We start from the raw sequence: 17,256 nt of genomic DNA on the forward strand, positions 1-17,256 counted from the left end.
TGGGTGACATACCAGAATTCAAAAGAGGACAAATTGTTGGTGCACGTCTTGCTGGAGCATCTGTGACCAAGACAGCAAATCTTTGTGATGTATCAAGAGCCACGGTATCCAGGGTAATGTCAGCATACCGCCAAGAAGGACCAACCACATCCAACAGGATTAACTGTGGACGCTGTAAGAGGAAGCTGTCTGAAAGGGATGTTCGGGTGTTAACCCGGATTGTATCCAAAAAACATAAAACCACGGCTGCACAAATCACGCAGAATTCAATGTGCACCTCAACTCTCCTGTTTCCACCAGAACTGTCCGTCACCACAATAAATTATTGTGGTCTAAAACCAGGTGTTACAGTTTCATTGTCCAACTCCTGTATGTGTAGATACACTGTGCTAAGGTTTAAGGAACTTTGACAGCCGAGCGTTCCGTTGACGAGGTCCTGCAATCAGTATCCCTTCCTTTGTAGAATGAATACTCTGGTGTGTGATTTCAGCAGGACAATGCTCATCCACATACTGCTGCCATCTGAAAGGCTTGCTTTGGGAACACAAATGCTATGTCCTGGCCAGAGGCATCGCCAAAACAACCCCTGATTAAAAATGTGTAGGACACTCTTTGACATGCTATCACCACTCCCAAACACCTCTATCACAAAATCATCAAGAACTGCATGGGATGGATTATAACAGGACACTATAACACTATGAGGAACCTCTACAACTCTGTGTGTGTAGCTCTATAAATATTTATCAGCCCATTTCATGATGTCTGGGAGTATTTATTTACAGCTCTGGAAACAAAAAAAATTAAGAGACCACTTCAGTTTCTGAATCAGTTTCTCTGATTTTGCTATTTGTAGGTTTATGTTTTAATAAAATGAATATTGTTGTTTTATTCTATAAACTACGGAAAACATTTCTCCCAAATTACAAATAAAAATATTGTCTATATTTAGAGCATTTATTTGCAGAAAATAAGAAATGGCTGAAATGACAACAAAGATGTAGACCTCAAATAATGCAAGGAAAAGAAGTTTATATACAAAAAACATGTAAAAGTTTAGAAATCAATATTTAGTGGGATAAACCTATTTTTAATCAGTTTTTATACATCTTGGCATGTTCTCCTGCACTAGTCTTACACACTGCTTTTGGATAACATTATACCACTCCTGGTGAAAAAATTCAAGCATTTCAGCTTGGTTTGATGGCTTGCGATCATCCATCTTCCTCTTGATTATATTCCAGAGGTTTTCAAATTGGGAAAATCAAAGAAACTCATTCTTTTTAAGTGGTCTCCAGAGCTGTATATTTAATCCAAATTTTATATTGTTCCATCATTAGATGCTTAGCGGGGACCTACAGCTCCTTCTTCACTGACCTTTTAGGGGTGGTGCTCATATCCATGGGCTCCTCTTTGGCCTGCACCTCCACTTTAATCGTGGCCTTCACCTCGCCCGAATTCAGGATGTTGGAGCCCCGGCTGGAATGCTCGGGCCTCGGCCGCAGGACCGGCCGGTCATGGCCGTCACCACCAGCCTCAACTTTCACCTTCTTCACGTCCAGGTCCACGGGCAGCGAGTCCCGCTCCAGCGCCCGCTTCTGACTGCGCGTCTGACGCACCGCCTCGTCAGACATGGCTGCACCTGGAGAGAGTGGCAAGAGGGGGGGAAGAGAGAGAGAGAGATGGGAAATCAATACAAAGTCTATTAGACTCAACCCAATTAGAAAGCCATACAAACACAATGACATCACTGTAACCCATGACCTGGTGGACTACGCTGTGCAGGAGCAAAAAAAAAAGGAGGAGGGGGCATAACACGGAGTGATGAGCATTATAGTACAGAGCACACAAAGAGGCCAAAGCTATTGGCTCCTCAGACAGGAAGTGGGGCATCATCACCTCTTCAGTGGGTGTGAGAGATGAGGACAAAGCAGAGTGTGCACACGAGACAAAAGCCCACTTGTACCTCTCTTGTCTCACTTGTCTATCTTCAAGATTTGCCAAACCACCCTTGACTGTGTCCCATGATTTTTGGCATGTCTTAAGGAAGCTAAAGAACTCTGCATTGACTTTCAGCAAATGCAAGTGTATGTGAGTTCTGGTTTCTGTCTTTTCGCATGGACAATTCTAGCCAGATGCCGCTGGTCACGATCATTACCATCCACTCCACTGTCTACTGTGGGTGGTAATGCCTTCTCCTCAGGCATATGCCCTTCACACATGTGACACTGTGGATCAAGAATGGTTAAATTCCCACACAACTTTAAAGACCACGGAGAATGCCTAGGGCTGGGTATCGTTTTAGAAGTTTCGATAACGGTATTGATACTATACTTTGAATTCGGTACTGATACCTGAAACATTTTTCTAAATTGGAACAAAAAAAAAAAAGTATAATTATTCTCACACAACGTATTTATTTAAACAGCCGACCTGAGTAATTTCTTTCTTATATTGTCACCTTAAGAGACTCCATCTTTTTGATCTTGTAAAAAAAAAAACAGTGAGCATATTTGTAGCGCTTTATTAAAAACAAAATCATTGCTTGTGTTTAAACAACAAATATTTTTCATACACATATTGCTTTAAGCATTTTAGTTCTTAAAAAATATAAGAGTTACACTGACAAATTTTAATTCAATTATATTAGTTATATTGTGTTGTTTTTAAGTGTAAATCACTTAAAAAATTAGCCAGAGTGAGAGAGGGATAGCAAGTTAGTAAGACACAGCGCAAGTGAGAAAGAAGGAGAAACAGCGCGAGAGCAAGTGACTGAGAATTTAGCACAGCAGCATTGCGTCGACAATTTAAACGATCACCCTGAGCATGCTCACCGCGTTTCTGCACTTGCTCTCTGTTTGTGTGCATCAGGTCACCATCGCAATTGTTTTTCCTTGCTGTGCACGCTCTCTGTCTTTGCTGCGTTTTATGCAAAGTATCCAAAACGGGCACCAAATCTTTAGACCTTCCGGTAATCTGTAGTACCGAGACATTTCGGCTGATGCCTTTTTGGTATCAATTTTAGATTCCCAGCCTCACTCACAAGATAACACCTCAGGGGACTTAGGAGTTGTAACACTTTACAATCAAGTTACACACTGCTGTCCCATGACTTTTGACATGTCAGTGTATAAGGCCAGCAGACCTATAGTTGTGGACGTGAACAAACAAGCCTCATTTGCTTTGTTCCCTCCAGTCCACCTCAAACACGGCCGCATCACAAAGAGCCATTACCGAAAAACTACACCTTGTCAATGGAGCAACCACAGATGGAGATGGATGGAGATGGATGAGAAGAGAAGAAGCAATCAGGCCTACTTAGATACAGACTAACAGTCCTAGAAACACAGCAAACACGATCCGATCACCAAAGCTTATCCGAACACTATTCAATGTCATCAATAAATTAGTCTGCACCCAGGACATATGCCTGGCTCATTTGTAGAGTGGCTGAGTAGTGTTGGATTGATTTCTCGTATAATTGCCTGTAATTGCACGATTATTTCCATCACTTTTCTGAGTGTAGGTTCAAAACAGCTTTTGTCATTTGCAGGATCTCTACTATATATAGCTTTAATGGTACAGTAAATGCACTATACCCACAAAGCAAGTGCTTCAGCAATAGAAAAAAAAGAGACTAATGTAAAAACACTATTAAAAACACTATACCGGGGGGGGGGGGGGGGGGGGTTGTGTACTACATTCAAACAGCTACGATAACATTCTATAGCTACAGTTAAAGCAGTGAATGAGTCTTTCTGTACTTCGACTCTACTGAGAATCAGATTAGATCCCATCAGTTAGGACTGAATGGACAGTGGTGGATCAATGCAATCAATCAGAAACCGCTGATGTGATTGAGAAAAGTAATTTGCAGCCCCAATTTTGTGCAGAAACAACAGTAACAACGTCAAACTGCAGCAGGGATCTTTGTTTACATTCTGGACGTAGTGAAATCTCGCAGAACATCCACGCTACTGAGCATAATCCAATTCTACTGCATCTCTCTGAAGTGGATCAATGAAATCAATCGGAAACCGCTGATGCGATTGCAGAGTAATTTGCGACCGCATTTGGTGTCGAAATAAGAAATGAACTGCTGCACCTGGTTCGTGGCAGATGTTAGATGCTTGATGGTCTTAAATGCAGAGCATGGAAGTCTTAGAAGACTCCGTAAAATTTAAATACTCTCTCTTTCTTCTTGGGGTGGGCAATATTATATCGTATACAATATATCGTGACACAGAAATATGAGGATATTAAAAATCCATATCGTGATAATAGGGCTGTTCTGTCTTAAAAGTAGTCTATTATTTACTGTGAAGCTTTAGGTTTATTTATTGTATAATTGTTTGTTTGCAGTTTATATGCATGCACTAAATATTCTGCAATATTATTTGCTGCATTATATTATTTTATGCTATTTTATTTATTTTGCCACATTATGATTATTCTGTTATATTATTATACTATATTCCTAAAATGAATGAATTATTTTAGTGTTCCTATATATCGCCAAGTATATTGTTATCGCAAAAATACCCTGAAATATCGTAATATTATTTTAGAGCCATATCGCCCACCCCTAATTTCTACTCCAGCCTTGCTTTGATGGCTGGAGAATATAGACAACTTTCCAAGCATTTTGAGGGTTTTTCCTGCTTTACAGTGCGAAATGCTGGTAGAAATGAGAAAAGTCAAGAAGAGATAGGACCCAAAACGTGTCCCATGACTTTTGCCATGTCCCATGGAAGCTAAAGAACGCTGCAATGACTGTGGGTGGTTATACTTTATGCTTTCTATGATGCATTTCCATCACAAGACACTGTGGATTGAGGAATGTTAAATTAAATGCCCTCACAAAATATTTCTCTTTTCTTCCCAATTTAGATATGCTAATTATTCCACCCACTCTATCACTAGCGATGCCCCAATACCAGAAAGGTGAAGACTAGTACTGAAGGAGGCATATGCATTAGAATTCACGCCTTGTTCTGACCGATATTGAGAGAGTGATGAGAGAAAAACACCATCTACCCGCCCAGAAAGAGCATGGCCAATTCTTCTCTCTCAGGGCTCCAGCAGCTGATGGCAAGCTGCATGACCGGGATCCAAACCAGTGATCTCCTGATCAAAGTGTCAGCACCTTAGTCCGCTGGACCACTTGGAGCCCAAAATAACCATTTAAAGGTCTACAAAACATTTGCTTAAGGTTCTTCAGACCCACACTGGTCCTTCCCCAGCATCACTTAAAGAACCATTAGAACCACTGTTATACTAAAGAGTGTAGGACAATTAAAATCCCATGTAAGAGCTTTACTTGTTACATAGTGCCCCCCAGACAGTTGCATTCGAAGAACACCCACCAACCACTCATATAATAAAAGAGGTCTAAAGGGGTCCCCAGGTGGTGTAGGTGTTTGTGGTTTTGGCTGATGAAAAAGGCCCAAGAGAGCCTAACCCAACCCAACCGCTCCCGTTTAATCACACGTACCATCTTAACAACTGCAGCACCTTAACTAGACCTCCTATGAACCCAATATCAGAATACTGAATTAATGGACAGTGAAATAATCTTTAACCATAGTGATACTGATTTATATTGTACTGTTTTGTGGTCATGTTGCCCTGTTGTTGAGTCGGAAATACAGGACATCAGGTAAGCTAAACTCACTAAGCTAAGCCAACACTGCATTGACTCCTGCATAGGCAGTTCTAGCCAGATGCTGCTGGTCATAATCATTCATGGTGGGTGGTAATGCCTTCTATCATGTATTCCCAGTACACAAGAGACACTGTGGATTAAAGGGAACGTCCACAAACATCCACAAAGTGTCAGAAATTGAATTTTCTATCTGTGTGGCACACACTATCAGAAATTACTCAAATTCTGATAATTTACAGTGCATTGCCATGAGAACAATAGCCCCTGATGTCTCACAAGATATCACCTCACAACTGCAAAAAATTAGTGGTCAAAAACTAGACAAAATATACAGAAATTGAGATGTATATGCTTATATTAAGCAAAAAACATCTAGGGTAATTCCAATGAATTAAGCACATTTTTCTAAGTAAATTTTCACTGAAATTTATGAAGTAAGACTTGAATCAAGGAAAAATCTCACTTGACTGGTGACTTTTTGTGCTTATTTTGAGTTCAAATGATTCGAAGTGAGACTGAAATCAACGGAACACTTACTAAGTTTGTTAAGACAACAAGTTTCATCAGAATCACAGGGTATTTCATGATACCATATTACCACAATACATTGTCCTCGACAACTATGATATTAGACAATTATCTACGATTCTTCATGATATGTAACGTCATGTATTGATAACGTATCACAATATCAATATTGTGTCCCACCTGCACTAATCACATGTATTCCCTTCAACTGCAGCTCTATGCATTAGACCTATTATAACTCTTAATATCATGATACTGAATTAGTGCTCAGTGAAATCATCTTTAACTACACTGATACAACATTATTTAGTATTGTGGTCACGTTTTCCCACCCCTAGTTAACAAGACAGTTGTGAGGCAGAGTTAGAGTCCCCCCTCAGTGGGGGGTGAGAGGGACCCTGTCCTGGAGTCAGAAATACAGAACGTTCTGGAGCCTCATCTGCTCACTGATACATAACAGGAAGCTGCAGCACAGAAAAAAAAAACAGAGCCAAACATAACATTAACCCTTTCCCAGGAGCGAGCACACACACACACACACACACACGTATCAACCCTTCCCCTAGAGAAAAGTTATGCCACAGGCCTTCTACCATATGTACTAGTGTACTACACACACACACACTTTACCACTGTACCTGCAGAACAGTACACATTCAAGCACAATCATACACGTGTGCGCACACACACAAACACAGACACACATATGTATATACACACACACACACATCAATACACTCATTTGATAAAGGAAAGCTGACTCAAGTTCTCTCTCTCTTTCTCTCTATCTATCTATCTTTCTCTCTCTCCCACCCTGTGACATCATTGAGCCACACATGACCCTTCCCAGAATTCAGTGGGCCACACAAAGCACTTTCCTGAGAACCGGTTTAAACCGGTAAGTGCGTGCGTGCGTGTGTGTGTGTGTGTAAGAGTGAGAGAGTGTGTGTGTGCGCGCGAGAGTGAAGCTGAGGCAGGTTTTAACCCTTTGAGAGCTGGAGTGAGGAACGTGTGAGAGTCAGACAAAGACAGTCTCTTACACAAACACACAAACATACACACACACACACACACACACACACACACACACACACACACACACACACACACACACACACACATAAACACATAAACACACACACAGACAGACAGACAGACTTACACGTGTGCACACGCAAATGGTTGATTACATCTGAGACACAGAGAGAGAGAGAGAGAGAGAGAGAGAGAGAGAGAGAGACGCCACATGGCATTCCAAAACACAAGTCCTCCAAAGAAACTGGTGATTGGGGGGTTCTGGACAGGCGTGGTGGGGTCTGAACAGGCGTGGTGGGGTCTGAACAGGCGTGGTGGGGTCTGAACAGGCGTGGTGGGGTCTGAACAGAGTGGGGGGGGGGGTGCTGAATTGGGGGGGGGGGGGGTGAGGAAGAGTAGCAGAAGACTACAGAAGCTGCACTGTTGCAGTGTTACAGATCAACAGCTCTGATTCTTAAAGAGACAGATCACCAACTTAATGGTAATCCATGCGGCTCTGAGCACGAACTTTAACCAGGTCTGGAAGTGCTGGGCGATATGACCTCAAATCAAGTTTAACATTTAACCTTGATAACGACTAATGAACGATTACTTTATTACTTTAACGGGTGGAATACATTGGTTGTGGACAAAAATGTATGGGAGTGAATTGGAGGAGCGAAGGATGAAACTAAAACAACAAATAATCAAGCGTGGGTCAAAAAGACAGTAAATTCGTTCTGAGAGGCCTATGCTGTGTGTGTATGATGTGTATCAGCAGAAAAACACAAATAAAATGCAAGAAGAAAAAGAAGAATATTAATCAGATAACTATGTATTATTACTAATTAGGGGTGTGCCATATCGTATCGTTCGCAATAATATTGTCAACATTTTTTAATATCAAAAATGATATTATACCCAGAAATGTCACCCACCCCTAATTATAACATCAGGGTACTATTTTTTTTTTTACTGTTTTTAACAAAAGAAAAATTCACAATCTTCTAATTTCCTATAATATATCTACTAGAGACAGATTATATCTGTCCAGTATCATTAATTTTATTTTAATCCTGGATATATGGACATATTTGGAGTGCATTATTAGTATCATGACATTCTGGATCATTGACTACTGTTACAAATCTGATAAAATTCTTGTATTTTTTAATATCTTAGTTAGGGGTGTGCCATATCATATTTTATGCAATAACAACATTTAATTTTCATTTTGTTGCAGTAGAGTACCATGAAATATTGTGATACTATTTTTAGGGCCATATAGCCCACTCCTATTCTTAATATCACTTGAAACATCACTTTGCAAAACCGAAGCATTATGTTAACCATGTACACAAGTGGAATCAAATTTTTGAAGTTTTGAAGCGAGAGAGATGGACCATCTTGCAGTGGAAACCATCACCCTTTTATGAAAACAGAGGAAATGGATGAGGATAGGCTAAAGCTGTGTTCACAGACGAGTGCAGGTCAATATGATGGTGGATAAGAGCTTGGGGACCTGCACCAAATGAGAACCGAAAATTTGGTGACTGGTGGGGAAATGAAACTCAAAAATGTATAGGAGTGAATGGGAGGAGCGAGGGATGAAACTGAAACGACAAATAAGCAAGTGTTGGTTAAAATGACATGAATCAAATATTAATATATCCTCACATATGCCACTTAAAACTTCACTGTGCAAAAACCAAAGCCTTATGTTATGTTAACCATGTCCACAAGTGGCACTGACTCTTTTTGGGGCTCAGAGGCTTCTGTGTGACCATTAAACACAGTCAAAATCAACAGAATTCAAGAAAAACGTGTTTGGATAAACCAAGAATTGATGAGACAGATGCTAGATGAAAGAAGCATTCACACTGGGCTTCTTTTTATATTTTTTGTTTATATTGGCTTGGATTTGCTGTGGTGTGAGATTTTGTATTGCAGACTATTTCTTCCTCACAGGGTTGTAAATAAACTTATTTTACAATGAACAGACCAATAGAAACGCTGTAAAATTGCAATCTGAAATTGAGCTCTATTGAATGATAAGGTTTTTCACATTTTCTGATATCCAGTTTTATCAGCCCACTAATATATTGGACATGATCATCTTAATGGTTGCTGCAATATATTTCTCCATCTTGCCCCTCCCTCTTCCACTTCCACCACTGCAACACTTTAAGTAACTCACAATGGATGTGTTGTTTCTGAACCTGATCTGCTTACATAGCGTCCAGCTTAGATCAGCACTCTTTACTTCCAGTGAACGCACACTGGCGGCTCATACAGAACGTGTCAGGGTGAAGCTGCTGATCTTGGGTCAACTCCCACTTAGCCATTATCACTGTAGAGTAATCACCGTTAGGAAGTAAAGAGGGCAGTTAACCCTTTCAACACCTCCTCAGAGCCTCAGACTTTGCCTGAGAAAGCACTGTCTGTTCTTTGAGTGCTGACCTGAGTGAATACTTTGATACGGTAATTGGACCTGAAGATTGTCTATTATAAAAGCTTTGATTTAACACACTCATATGTTTCAATGACAAAACAGCCAATTTTCCCATCTAATGTTTCTCCTTTAAACTGTCTTTCCATCTTCAGTGTAGCTGTCCATCAACAGTTACCACATTTAAGTGTTTTACCCCAGAAATGGGGTAAATGATCTGGAATAATTCAAACCAGTGATCCTCTGGTCACAGTGGCAGCATCTTATTCTAATAGTGCTTTTCCACCAAAAAAAAACTCTGTTTCTTGAACCAGTTCCTTTCAGGCTTATAAGAACAGTGGTGCTTTTTCAGCAAACCAGCTCGCATTTTCACTAGTTCAAGTAGAACCGGCAAAACATCACATCATACATCATCAACAGAGGGTGTTGCACAGTGACTGTGAACACGGTTCACGCTAAAGAACCAAGTATTCTTTGGTTCCCACTGCAAAAGAAACTTCCTGGTTCCGGGACATACTTTTTTTTTTGGTGGAAACATAGCAAGCAGTTCAAAATTAGGTTCGCAAACAAGAACAGTGCCGGTTCCACGTCGGTGAAAAAGCACTATCAGAGACCTGAAATAATTTTCTCTCATAACATTCTCAATTAGATACTAATACTAATACTACTAATACTAATATTATATAAACATTTCCAAAACTAAAAATTAAATTGTTGCTGCGAAATAACCACAATGTTTAAAAAAAAAAACGTTAAATAACAAACATTCTAAGAACATCCAAAAAACATGAAAGATGGAACATTCTAGGAACCAAATTACTCTAAAGTTCAGAAAATGTTTAACGAACCAGAACCTGTTAGCTGGGACTACTTAGTTACATATATAAGTTAACTCATGATTAGAACAGCACTGCTAAAGTAAATATATGAATAGAACAGCACTGCTGTGGTAAATTCATGGTTAGAATAGCATTGCTGTGGTAAATTTATGATTAGAATATCACTGCTGAAGTAAATGTATGACTATGATAGAACTGCTAAAGTAAATGTATGATTAGAATAGCACTGCTGAGGCAGATTTATGAATAGCTCTGCTGAGATGAATTCATGATTGGAATAGCACTGCTGAGGTAAATTCATGATTAGAATAGCACTGCTAAGGTAAATTTATTATTAGAATAGCACTGCTGAGGCAGATTTATGAATAGAACAGCACTGCTGAGGTAAATTCATGATTGGAATAGCACTGTTGAGATAAATGTATTGCATTTTGTTGCTTTGTCTGTGGGATATTTAAAAGGTTAAGTGTTTTGGTTGTTTTGTAGTAATTGCTTTTTTAAATAAATGAAAACCTGCAAAAACATCTGCCCCGTTAATCCTAGCTTTTTATCAATTATGCTCCTATACTAAACCATGACAGAGCCTAGCAATAATATACAAAACACACACATCTTGTAACACACTGACTACTGTAGGCTTTCTCCCGTTTCCCTCTCTGTGTATCTCGTAACAGCGGAGCTCTGAAACGTGAGCCTCAGTCTGACTGTTCTAAAGTTATAAGTTGTGAATGTCTGGACTCAGCAAGGTGTTGGCATTCTTCACGCAACGTTTAACTTGGTCCAGTGTGTGCGGCACAGCCTCCACCACTCACACCCTGAGTGTCTGGCCACTGCAGAACTTTCCTGTTTAGCTTTCGGACAATCTGACCTTAAATAAACTGGACTTTGAACTTGAAATTAGACTTCAGCCCACTAGTTATGAAAGGAAAATGAGGCAAGCCTTTAGGCAAGGTGCTCACAAAGGAGACTGTGCCCAGATCAGCAGTGGCATGAACATCTGGCACTGGAGAGGGCTGTGGCCATACTAAGGCTGTGTGTTGGCACAAATTTGTGATACAACTCGATATTTGTGGTGACATTGTGCTATATTGGGTCTAAAAATAAACCAGGGCTGATTTGGGGCTAAAACTACTAATCTACAGGGATGTGTCAATATGGAAATTGTGGGTTGTTGCTGATTGTGAGTGCTGGGTGATATGATCTGAAATATCTAGCTAAACATTTTACCTTGATTATGATTGTTTGAATTATTTTATGAACACTATAAAAAATTTAAGTTTAGTAAATCAAATCAAGTCAAACTATTGCTTAATGGTGATTATTTTTAAGCAATTAGCATAAGATACTGATCTGATTTAACCATCAATGTTTATCCTTGAGAATACACACTCACAGTAGTGGGTGATATGGGCAAAACATTACATTGTGATACTGAGAGATGACATCATGAACTTGGTGAGATGATACATATCAAGATACAGGGTTTACGATTCAATGTACCACAATATATTGAGGTACAGTAAGCAAGGCAATATATTGGGATTATTAAAGAAAAAGCTTACTTTTTCATGCAATAATAACATTGGGCTCTAACAATATAGTATAACACTGCTATATTGTGGTCGGTGTTCATGTAAATTCCTCATTAAAATCGATACGTTTTTTTATTTTTTGAAAATCGATACAAAATATTGCGATATAACACAATATTATATATATATATAATAATATAATATAATAATCAATATTGTTCTAAACCCTACAGATTTTAAACATTAATACCAAAAACATACAAATTAATACTTTACCTAGGCCTGTCACTATCATTTATATAGTTTATCATGTTTAATGATAAAAACACAATAACCTTTTTTAACTTATCATACAATAAATTAACATTACCTTAGTAATACTTGATAATAGGGTTCTTGTCTATTGTGTTTATTTGTATGTTTGTTCACATATATAACAGTGAACAGTATTTTATTGTCGTGCAATACCAGATCAACGCTTCAATAACTGCGAGTCCTCCATACACACAGTGTGCACTGCAGTAGGCGAAGAAAAAAAATAAGTATGTATTTCCCAAACTATGACTAATTACAAATTTGTAGTCTTTAAAGGTGTGTGAATGCTTTGTTATGCTATTATATTATCATTATATCACTGAAATTCAAACGTCTCAACATGAGAATAATATCATTTGTCACAATAATTTTGCAGATGATCTATTGTCCAAAAAAATAGTTACAGTGACAGGACTAACCTTACCAGACCTCATGACTGTAACTGTCCACATAATACTATGCATCCTTTACTGTAGCATGGATGTTAAATGACAAATTAGATAAATGAGCCTTTAAAATTAAAACATTCCAAAAAAACAAAAAGTGAAGTGACATAGCAATGTTACCAGAATGTTTGAAAACGTTAAATAAAAAACATCCTAAGAACATCCAGAAAAGTTCAGAGCATGTTCTACTAAACCTGAAATTGTTTACTGGGACAACTTAGTTACATATATAACTGGAAAAGCACTGATAAGTTAAATCAAGATAATTATTAATGAATTATTGATTATTATTCATGAGTTATTGGTATAACTGTAAATGTCCATACAGAAAAATGAGCTTTGACTGTTTAAAGAGTGCAGCACTTAACAAGGTTAATCCCGGCTGATTATGTCCTTTGTAGCAAACTATAAAATATGTCAGTTATCTTTAAGTACTAACAACAGTTAGTAGTAAATGTAAGTGTAAAAGTGAAACATGCATTATTTATCGTGAAAAAAGTGGTCAAATTTCCCACTTCTACCACACTTCACTACCACACTGTTTTTCTATGTTAGCTGTGTGTCGTTCTGTAGGATATTAGAGTGTGGTAGTGGAGAACAGTCTGAGCATTTCCTTTATGAAAAATGCAAAACATCTTATCTAGATCTGATCTGCAAATCAAGCATAGAGCCACTTTTATCAAAGCAAAATAGTTTTGAGTGCATTCCCTAATACTAATGCACTAAAACATCAGGTTTTAGTCATTAGGTTTGTTGGATTTTCAGAATATGATGAAAACTCTCCAAATTAAGCCAAAACATCTGAAAAAAACTTTTCTTTTTTTAGGATATTAAATTAACACAGCAAAATCTACTGTAATTTTACTATAAAAAGAAAAAAGATACTGGAACACCTTTAGCATACAGCCAGCTCATTTCAGACAAAAGTCACAGCCAGAAATCACAGACTACAGATCAGATACTCTATAAAGGAGAGAGATGATCATATCAGTCACAGCCTGCTGCTCGCTCGGTCTGTGTGGGCTTCAGTTCCTTCAGAGAACAACTCGCCTCAACATTCCAGTCTAAGGACAAGGAAACCGTAAACAAGTGAGTCATCCCACACAAAGCCATAATGGTCAACTGAAAGGACCTGACTGATCTCAGATCTGATTGTTCTGGGAGAGCCCTGCTCTCAGCGACTGTGCTCGTATTGAATGGTCTGACCCCGGCCCGGCAGCCGGCGTGGCTGACCGTACGAGCTGCCAAAAGCTCCAGATTGAGACGGCGGAAAGAGAATGAACCCACATGTTGCAGTGAACGTGTAGGGTGTCAGTTAAGGCTAAAATGGCAGCCAGGGATCAGATTTCATGCCCCTGGGGTAGTGTGTACATATATCTTCCTCTCAAACTAGGCACATCCTCACACACACACACACACCCATACACACACACACACACACACCCATACACACACACAAAAGTATGCATTTATGGGTGGATAGGTTGTGTTACCACTGTGACTAATACAAGGAGGAACCAAACAAAAAGCAATTAGCAATCATATCAATGAACAATCAAACTACCTATGGTAAAATGGTAAAATGGTAAAAGATTTTAAGTGACATGGTTCCATTGTTTTCAAAAGTTTCAAAAACCTCTAAACCTCAGTCTTTAAATGTCCAATGCTGGTAGAGACATACCCCAAAAGACTTGAAGCTGTAAATGCTGCAAAAGATGGCTCTACTAAGTATTGATATAAGGGTGCTGAATACTTTTGCACATCACACTTTTCATCGTCACAGATTTTTATTTGATTAAAACTTTAAAAACCATGTATCATTTTCTTCCAACTGCCTTGGGCAGTAAAAGCTAATGTCACTTCTATGCCAACTAATTACACTACTACTTACTGTTAGCCACATTAGCATTAAATTAGCTCATCATGGTAACCTCTGGAGCGGTTCGCTTGTGGTGACAATGTGATCTGGCCTTAATCTGACCCAACTATTAAATATACACCTTTTAATTGAGCTAAACTGCTGATGATAAGGCACAGTTTAATCTGATATATTAGCCAGATAACGCCAAATGTACATCTGCAATACATATCCTACAGAAAACAGTGTTTGAAAGTGCAGCGTTTTAGCACTGTGTTAAAGCAGCTTCACATCACACATATATACGTGCTGAAACACAGAATATTTTCTCTATTTTTACTTTCTTGCCTCAAATGGTGCAAATTTTGGTGCTTTAAGGTTTGTGCCCGTGTGAAACCAAACCAAACAGAGGGAGAAAATGCTGGAGTAAACAAACGTATCACCTGATTTGGACTATAAAAACAAACAACAGGTGTAAAAGTGCCCTAAAACACTCCAGAATGTAGTTGTGGGACAGTAAAACTGTGTTCCCAGGCATGATGGTGCTCCATCCAATACTTTTTGAATCAGTTTGGGAGTTGACGATGAGGTGGAAGAGTGATGATCCAACATCCTGACCTCCTAATGCTTATTCTGCTTATTACACTACAGTCAATTATGCTGGAACTGCTGGATAGTACACAACTTTAAAACATTTACCATCACTGGTGTACCCATATTCAATGCTCTGGCAAATATGTACCCAGGCAGAACCCCTGATGAAGCGGTGGAGGTAACTAACCATTTGCACGCAGTGTCAACTTAGTAAGAGGCATTAAACTCCACTTTGCAGACCCTGAAACACATTTATATTTGCTTTTATTCAAGGCAGTGATGCCCTCTGGTGCTAACAGCTCTGGTTTGCTACAAAAGAGTCCAGAGTTTAAAAACACAGGATTATTCTTCTGTTCTGCATATAGTAAATATTAGAGATGCACAAAGATATCAAAAGCATAGTTAGCAGCACATAATTGCATAAAAAATTTTTATTTTATTTTATAACATTAATTGTTTTTTTTAGAGAAGCAGAACATTTAAGTAATATATAGATCTGGAAAAAATAAGAGCCCACTTAAAAATTATGTGTTTCTTTAATTTTACCAAATTAAAAACCTCTGGAATATAAATCAAGAGGAAGATGGATGATCACAAGCCATCAAACCAAACTGAACTGCTTGAATTTTTGCACCAGGAGTAAAGGCATAAAGTTATCTAAAAGCAGTGTGTAAGACTGGTGGAGGAGAACATGCCAAGATGCATGACAACTTTTATTAAAAACCAGGGTTACTCCACCAAATATTGATTTCTGAACTTTTAAAACTTTATGAATATGAACTTGTTTTCTTTTCATATTTGAGGTCTTTTGTTTGGCAGTTATTTCTACTTTTCTGCAAATAAATGCTCTAAATTAGAATATTCACTCTATTCAGTCCTAGCAAAAGTATCAACAGGCCCACTATGAGGCCCAGTAGTGGGTGCAAAATGTATGGGACATCCCATTTCTGGAGCTGTGCAGGCATTTCAAAATTCCTCAGTCCACATTGTCTATGTGTGCATCAGGAATAAGACATTGGAGGCATTGGACACAGTGGACAGTGAAGTGGTAATGTGGTAATTATCATTACCAGCGTTGTTTGGCTAGAATTGTCCATGCTTTCAAACAAACAACTCTGTCAGAATTTACATACACATTCATTTTGTTCTCTAGCTTCCATGCGATATGGAAAAAAAAAAGGGACATGATACTAGTTCCAGTCCCATGACTTTTGGTTCATCAGTGTACTTGTTTGTGTCAGTTTTAATATAGGTTTTGTGGGCTATAGCTTAAAATCTTGCTTAAGGTAGGAAGCAGCAATTTAGAAACTGTGTGGTCTTTTACAATACTGGGATTTAGAAACTGCAGCAGGTGATTAATCCTGCAGTTCTACAGCACGACGCAGACTCTGTGGATAAGACCTGCTTGTTTTCTGAAGCCCAGAAGACAACTGCATTAGAGCAGCTTAGAGGCACAGTCGTGCATCACCTGAGCAAGCAGAGATCTGCAGACCTGAAGAACAGAAACCTCTGATTATTAGGTCTGGCTCTGGAATGGGATAGAACTAGAACCCTGATGATCTACAGAAATTAAATGGCACAGTGAGAAGGTATTTGGAATACCAAACCTTTTGGTGCAAGTGGCGACATGGCACGACATGGCAGGCATGCTGTGGTTGTTGTCTTGGAAAATCAATGTTCAAGAGCAAAAAAAAAAACAAAACGATATACAACAAGAAGCTAAAACCAGGAATGCATTGAAAATTTGTCAACCAAAATGATTTGCCTGAAAATTACCCCAAAAAATGGATCACTCTTTGTTTTTTCTCAAAATAAGTAAATATCCAAAAAAATGTTTTCCGAACAATGATGATGTCTTGTCAATATAATCAAATCACAACCAGCATGGAGCAAAACATGCTTTGTAAAAGAAGCAATAGAGAAAAACAAAATTAAAAATAATGAAAACCTGCAGAAAAAACAAATGTTCAGTAGTTGGTATTTGGCCTTTTCATTTTGCTCAGTTTTAGTGCATCT

At 38.6% G+C, this 17,256-nt stretch overlaps 1 protein-coding gene across 3 annotated transcripts in view; it reads right to left on the bottom strand.

The window, feature by feature from the left end:
- Positions 1–17,256, bottom strand: part of LOC103022822 (transcriptional repressor p66-alpha) — a 45,607-nt gene that overhangs the window by 18,099 nt on the left and 10,252 nt on the right. For all 3 annotated transcript variants that reach the window (XM_049478857.1, XM_022678915.2, XM_022678912.2), the window contains exon 2: positions 1,378–1,642. In XM_049478857.1, the coding sequence (XP_049334814.1) occupies positions 1,378–1,634 (257 nt within the window). In that variant the 5' untranslated portion in view covers positions 1,635–1,642. The remainder of the gene's footprint in view (positions 1–1,377; positions 1,643–17,256) is intronic.

Source organism: Astyanax mexicanus, chromosome 4 (genome assembly GCF_023375975.1).
Source record: "Astyanax mexicanus isolate ESR-SI-001 chromosome 4, AstMex3_surface, whole genome shotgun sequence".
Lineage (NCBI taxonomy): Eukaryota > Metazoa > Chordata > Actinopteri > Characiformes > Acestrorhamphidae > Astyanax > Astyanax mexicanus.